The sequence below is a fragment of the Lampris incognitus genome, chromosome 8, assembly GCF_029633865.1.
Source record: "Lampris incognitus isolate fLamInc1 chromosome 8, fLamInc1.hap2, whole genome shotgun sequence".
In the NCBI taxonomy this organism is placed as follows: Eukaryota; Metazoa; Chordata; class Actinopteri; order Lampriformes; family Lampridae; genus Lampris; species Lampris incognitus.
This window is the reverse complement of record NC_079218.1, coordinates 23,807,713-23,814,820: the sequence shown is the minus strand read 5'-3', so window position 1 is coordinate 23,814,820 and position 7,108 is coordinate 23,807,713. Positions and strand designations below refer to the sequence as shown.

Sequence of the window (7,108 nt, the reverse complement as noted above, 5' to 3'; positions counted from 1 at the left end):
AGTCCCGTGGACGGTTTCTCCTTCTAACGCACACGAGTGAAGTCCGGGCAGTGGTTGAGCTTCGACCCCCACGTCCGTAAGAAACACCGCTCCAGCTGGAGGACTGGACGTTTGTCGAAGGGTTTGAAACCAAAATAAATGGCAAGGTGGGCCAAATAGAGTCCAGTGTGTCCCCCCTCCTTCTTTGATCATGATGGTGATGATGAGAGACTGAGGGCCCCCCACAACACCTGGGGCCCCACCCAAAATAGAACACAACGCAGAGCTAATGATGAGAGTGACGGGCGTGCAGCAGGCTGACCAGCATAGAACAGCATAGGACTGCCCCCGTTACACTTGTAAGGAGCAAGGTCAGAGATGGGGACTCCACAGATCCTCTGGCTGTGCTGAAAGGGACAGTTTCTTCTCATTTTAGAGTGGGGTTCATGTAATTCGATTTGAAATTACATTGTGGTCACATGAGGGCTGTAGCATATAATATGTGCAATGGAAGAAAAGGGGCTTACCGATTGTATTTCAAAGGCAATCTCACCCACTGGAGCCAGTATCTGTCTGTCTTTCTGACTGTTTTTCTATCCGTTTGTTAGTCTGTCTGTTTGTCCTTCCGCTCATGTGTCTATGTCCTTCCTTCGCATGTACCACCCTATACAAAGGGCCCCATCATAAGATAAGAGGAACCTCACACATTTTCATAAAATGCACTTTGATTTTTTACTTTATTCAGAAGACGGGATGGTTATCACTTCTCCCATCCATGCTCTAATATTAAAGGTTGCACCACTACTTTCATCGCCGCTTACTTCCATACAGAGGAGAACGGTAGTTTTCAGATGAACTAGAGTGAATGGAGCTGATGTGTTAGGGCACCTCTGAGGGGGACTCATTTTGCTCCTCTGGAGTTCTGTTTTGATGCTTTTTTTTTCAATGATGTAGCACAGGCCCACTGTATATGTCAATTGGCAAATTACAATTGCAAATGTACATATACTATGTGTTGTCTACTTCCACATTCTTTACACTAGGTCATTAGGTTCAACTTTTAATTTTGCCACATATTTTGTCGTGTGCTTATATAAGCCTTAAGGGACTTTTCTGTGGCGCTTACCTGTGAGAGGTGGTGCAGTCATGCCAACAACACTGGAATAGAACACTGGAGCAGCAGAGTGGTCCAGTGGTTAGCACTGTTGCCTCACAGCAAGAAGGTCCTGGATTCGAACCCCAGGCCATCCCAGGTCCTTTCTGTGTGGCGTTTGCATATTCTCCCTGTGTCTGCGTGGGTTTCCTCTGGGTGCTTCGGTTTCCCCCCACCATCAAAAAGAAAAAGACATGCATGTTAGGGTTAATACTCCTGTCTGTGTCCCTGACCAAGGCAATGGAAAGAAGAACTGGAGTTGGTCCCCAGGCTTTGCTACTGCTCACTGCTCCTATACAATGGGATGGGTTCAATGCAGAGAACAAATTTCATTGTGACCTACAATGACAAAATAAAGAGGCTCTCTTTCTTCTTCTAGAAGACCTAACAGCCTGCAGCAGGTTGTAAACAATGAGTTGTAAATGTCTTGATGCATGCTCAGTAATCAAGGTAAGAAAATCAGAGAAGGTTGAATCAGTTCATCTGGATACAACGTTGTAGACATGAGTTGTAAACAATGAAGCGACAATGTACTTTCATAAATCAGTGCTGTGGTCTCTAGTTTGAATGATTTAGTTATCATTCTCCTTCAAAGGCTTTCTCCAATAAGAGTGTTTTTTGTTTTGTTTTGTTTTTTTGCCCACTGGCCTGTTGCTTGGTGTTAACAGTCTGGCTCAGTGAACTCCATTCATCTTTTCTGATCTCAAGGTTATGTGTGTAGTGTTGAAAATCAAAACATTTCAAGGGAAATCTGGGGGGGAAAAGTCTTTTTTATTCATTGGCTTCCAAAAAAAAAAACAGCGTTAACTGAAAGAAACAATCTCAGGGCAGTACTCCAGGCAGTAGTTCCCACTATTGGTCACGTCATTGGTGTTTTGTTTTTGTTTTGTTTTTTTAATGATGTACACTTTCCATTTGGGTCTACTTTTTAATCACTGATGAATATGTATTTAAATATGAATATTTCTAAACAGCTTACTGACTTTTTTTTCTTTTGAGTCTGTAAATCGTTGTCATTCGACAGATGAATTAACAGAAGTTATATCCATTTGAGTGTTTTGTTTCAAGTTTCATGTTTAGATGATATATAATTTGGGGGGGGGACAAGACAGTTTTTAAAAAAAAAGAGGTAAATGAATCAAGAACTGATTATGGTATTTTTAAAGGATAATTAATTCATTGACAATGTTATGATGCTTCAACAAAATTGATCATCTATTTTTGAAGCGTTTGAATAGTCTTTTTCTTTCCTTCTGCAAAGTTAGCATTTGAAAAAGCGGTTCAGCGTGGTCATATTTGTGTTATTTTTCATCAAAGGATTGTTATTCATAAGTGGGAGTCCTGCCGGTGAGACTGGATTGCGGAGTTAATTGAAATTCAGTTGTCAAACACCAACCTCTCATACTGTTCAATAACCGCCACCTCAACAACATGCTACATATGAAAATCTCAGAAGATCCCAACAGCCAAAAAACGCAGATGAGTCGCCGTTTTTGTAAAAATGTTAAGTTTATTCTGTCCAAGGCTACAGTTTTCCCTGAGAGCAAGTCATTTTGTACAATGCATGATCTACAACATGTAGACTGGTCAAAATAAAAGTCATTGCCATTAGCAGCTGTGCTCACAGTTTCCTAATAATTATTAAGGCATAAGAGATATGTCAACTTGGAAAAAAAAACCCACCAAAACATAAATTTAGTATTTTTAGTAGCAGTAGTGTCTCAAATCTAAAAAGTATTACCATACCTTTTCTCCCCGAGCCCTTATGGCACAGGGTTTTAATTATAATGGGCTCAGGGCTGGTCATCATCCTTTCTGAGTTCCTACTGTGCTGTGCAATACTTTCCTCCCTCATTTTCTGCATCTCAGCATGTTTTCAGTCCACAATCAAGCCAAAGTCTGGAGTCAGAAAGGTGCCTTAATTGCAATGAACAGTAATCAATGGCAGCTTCTCACAAGGAGAACAACTGTTTGGCAAGGATAACCACTTTAAATGTTTAGTCTATTGAAGACAAAGAGACTGATGAAAAGGTTTACTTTAGAATACCTGGCATGAAGTCAAAAGTATTGATATGCTAATACCTATATCTTGCCTTTCATCCCACATAATTTCCAGTGTATATCACTATGCAAACTCAAGTCTCTTAAGTATACTGACAGTCTAACTGACAGTAACCATATGTACAAAGAAAATAACAAACCCGTATTTCTTCTCAAATGATATCCCAAGTCTTGATGTACTCAGTACCACTTTACAACAGAGAATGTTATTAGCTCTCCTTCTGACTGCTCACATTTTAGTGACATCCATAGATTCATGAATGTCAATCACCTGGAACCCAGGGTTGTTGATACCCAGCTTCCTGTGCTGATGCTGGTTGGGGTTGTTATGGTTATGGTGATCTACATCCGTCTCAAAGCATAGAGCACAGTGTGGTGTGGTGACACATACACTTCTGGAGAAGTTAGAAAAGTCCACTCGGTACTTGCCCACCTTGGTGCGGGAGATGACAGGCAGGAAGCTGTATCCCCATTGGATCTCCTGTGGAATGTACGAAGTCCGAACTTGACAGGAAGAGCTAGTGGACTCTGCCATCCCGTCCAAGAAGACCACCAATTCAAAGTCTTGCTGGGAAAGGCTGTCTGCTGATATCTCATAGAATGGACTTGATTTGTCGATCACATGGTACAGTGTCAGTGGGCACACAAAAAACAAGTTGTCCTTGCCAGCATCCACCACAAAGTCCACATCCACCTGGTCAAGAATGATAGTCTCTCCCTCTGGTGTGATTGTTGTCCTAAGCAGCTTGCCATAGATCTGGCTTCCTATTAATAAGGTCTTTCGTAGGTTGGCCACTCTGATCAGGAGGCAAAGACTGCCTCTCTTCAAACAGATGACAGCTGTGTCACTGAATGTTACAGTCTTTGCCCTTTTCTTAGGTAGTGAGATCTTGGCCAAAATGACTCCACACATGAAACAATTGATGAAGACTCCAATGAGAGACTGGATGATAATAAGAGCCACTGTGCCAACACAGTGCCCAGTCAGTGCTCTGCCACCATACCCAATGGTGGTCTGGGTTTCCAGAGAGTAGAGGAAAGCTGTTGTGAGGCCATTAACGTTGTCTATACACTGGACATGCCCATCTGTACGGTTCTGTCCTGTCAGATCCCCATTGCTCTTTGCAATCCAGTACCACAGCAGGCTGAAAATGAACCAGCTACCTGTAAACGAAGCCACAAAGAGGAGAACGACGAAGCGCCAGCGGATCTCAACAAAGGTGGTCCAGAAATCTGCCAGAAAGGCAAAGTGGCCGCTGTACTCAATGTTGCCAAACTCAATGTTGCAGTGCCCGTCTTTGGTAACAAGTCTACTTCTGTAGTTTCTGCGTCCAATTGGCTGGCCATGGATGTGACTCTGGGTCAGCTGGAACATCTTGGAGCTGGGAAAAGAAGCATAAAGTTACCCTGTTTGGTTCACATGAAAAATCCCCTAGAATCTGTGCAGAGCCTTTTAAAGAAAAAATTGCCATGTGGACCTTTTGATTATTCATATTTGTTTTTTTTCTTTTGTTTTATTATTTGCCCCCTTTTTCTCCCCAGTTGTATCAGTTGTATTACTCCACTCTTCCAAGCCGTCCTGATCTCTGCTCCACCCCTTCTGCCGATGCGGGGAGGGCTGCAGACTACCACATGCCTCCTCCGACACATGTGGAGTCGCCAGCCGCTTCTTTTCACCTGACAGTAAGGAGTTTCGCCAGGGGGACGTAGCGCATGGGAGGATCACACTATTCCCCCCAGTTCCCCCACCCCCCAAACAGGCGCCCCGACTGACCAGAGGAGGCGCTAGTGCAGCGACCAGGACACATACCCACATCCGGCTTCTCACCCGCAGACCAATTGTATCTGTAGGGACACTCGACCAAGCCGGAGGTAACACGGGGATTCGAACCAATGATCCCCGTGTTGGTAGGCAATGGACTGGACCGCTACGCTACCAGGATGACCCATTTCCGATTTCTTTAAATTATGAAACGTTTTGCACGGCTTTGAAGTCTTTTATAAAGCCAGATATTGCTACAGATCTGTACATTTTGGCTTGTTAATCCAGCAGTCCCCCTGCGGTTTCTGTTATTCTTCATCTTTATCATATTCTCCTTTTCCCCAATTGTCAAAACAGAATGAAATTACATCATATTCAAATACTCTTCATTGGAAGAGTTGGTACGGTATCTCAAGCACTGTCACAAAACATGGCAGTTATCGTATGAAAGCAACAGGGGACCCTAGACATTATAACTTTACTGATACCAGTTTGTCTCACCACCTTTTAATTTTTATCACATTTTAGACAACTACGTGTAGTACCAGCTATTACTCAAACATATTTTAGTATGTCAGCATGTAGACATCGAGATTATATATCGACCTTGAATTAATCCATGGCTTAGTTTTTTTTGGGGACAATATAATTAATTCAGAAAATGAAACAACTACTTTTTGGTCACATATTCGGTTGACCTGAAATTATGAGGTGCTATTCAACACTGTTTTAAAAAAAAAATGTTTTATTGGAAACCAGTGTTACATACATGTTAGACACAAAGAACAGATCAGTGTTTCACAACATTTTCCCCCTTTTTTGGTGTGTTAGAACAGAGACCTACAATAACACCTTGTTCCAACCCCCCACCCATCCCAAATTCTTAAAGAAAACAGGGAAGAAAAAAATAAATAATGCACATACAGAACTGAGTAAGTAAATAAGACACACACACACACACACACACACACACACACACACACACACACACAGGGAGTTGATAAAATGAAATAAAATAAAGTAGGGAGGTCAGTGCAATAAAAAGGATGTTCGGGATGCCCACCCCAAGGAATGGATTCATTGATAATCAGTTGGGGTCCAGAGAGGTAAGAGAATTTACATATGAGATAATAGGCTGCCATTTTTTGTAGCACTTAGCAGTTGAGCCTCTTAAAGAATACTTCAACTTCTCTAATGGGAGAAATGACATTAAATCCTTTAATCAGGAGGTAACAGAAGGTGGATTTGGGCTTTTCCTTCAACACTGTTTTTATGTTGTTGTTGTTGTTGTTTTTTCTACTCAAGAGGTCAGCATTTCAATGCAAGATCTTTGCGAATGTTTCAGTGGTGTTGGACGTTGGACTTACTGGTGGCCAGAAGATGTCACAAAGATCATGGAAAAGGTTCTTTTGTATAGGCCAGTCATACACGATAGGTGCACAAAGATGTTCTATCCTTACGGAAGAAAAAAAACTAATTGTTGTGTGTGTGTGTTTCTTTGTTAGCGTTTTCGATTTGGGTTTTTGAGGCAAATCATAGTAAGGGACCAAGCACTTAATCTCTTTTGCTGTAAAAATAGTTTTCTGTTTCTGGAAAAACAAAGTCTATCTTAAATGTATTCTTCATTGTTTGCATTATGTTGTATGTTTTAGCGCGTCATAATGTGCCAAGATAAAGGTTTACAGAAATAACTTTGCGGTGGGCCACCTCATACCTCTAGCATAGCTCTCTTTCATTTCTGTTCTCTCTGGCTCAACAGTTCTCTCATGCAATTGGCATGGCCAGAATTGTACTGACTTCCATATACCACAATATGTGCACTGTACAGGTATAAGATCTATGCAGTTTACATTGCTAAATACAGAAGTACTTCAAGTAAAAGTAAATATGCATTTATTTTTGTGTACTAGTTTCGAACTAAAGAGAAGGATTAGGGTGTTGAAGCTATCTAAAAGAAAACTAGACACATTTATATAACCCCCCCCACCCACACACACACACACAGTCTAACCAAAAAGTGACTTTGCTTCCTATTTCTGCAAATACTACTTTATAAAATCTTACATTTTACCTTACCTTCTAAGTGAGACCATGAGTGAGACCAAAGTGCAGACTGGGTCTTTTTAGGAACTTCACACTCTTTTCTTCTTCCA

At 41.5% G+C, this 7,108-nt stretch overlaps 1 protein-coding gene across 1 annotated transcript; it reads right to left on the bottom strand.

Moving 5' to 3' along the window:
- Positions 1 to 3,422: 3,422 nt before the first annotated feature.
- On the bottom strand, positions 3,423 to 4,571 carry kcnj1b (potassium inwardly rectifying channel subfamily J member 1b). Its single transcript, XM_056285461.1, has one exon. It carries the CDS (start codon positions 4,566 to 4,568, stop codon positions 3,423 to 3,425), a length of 1,146 nt encoding a protein of 381 aa, XP_056141436.1. The 5' UTR covers positions 4,569 to 4,571.
- Positions 4,572 to 7,108: the final 2,537 nt, after the last annotated feature.

Bases quoted from the DNA above. Each gene is read 5' to 3' on its own strand.
- kcnj1b (XM_056285461.1), bottom strand. From the start codon at position 4,568: ATGTTCCAGCTGACCCAGAGTCACATCCATGGCCAGCCAATTGGACGC.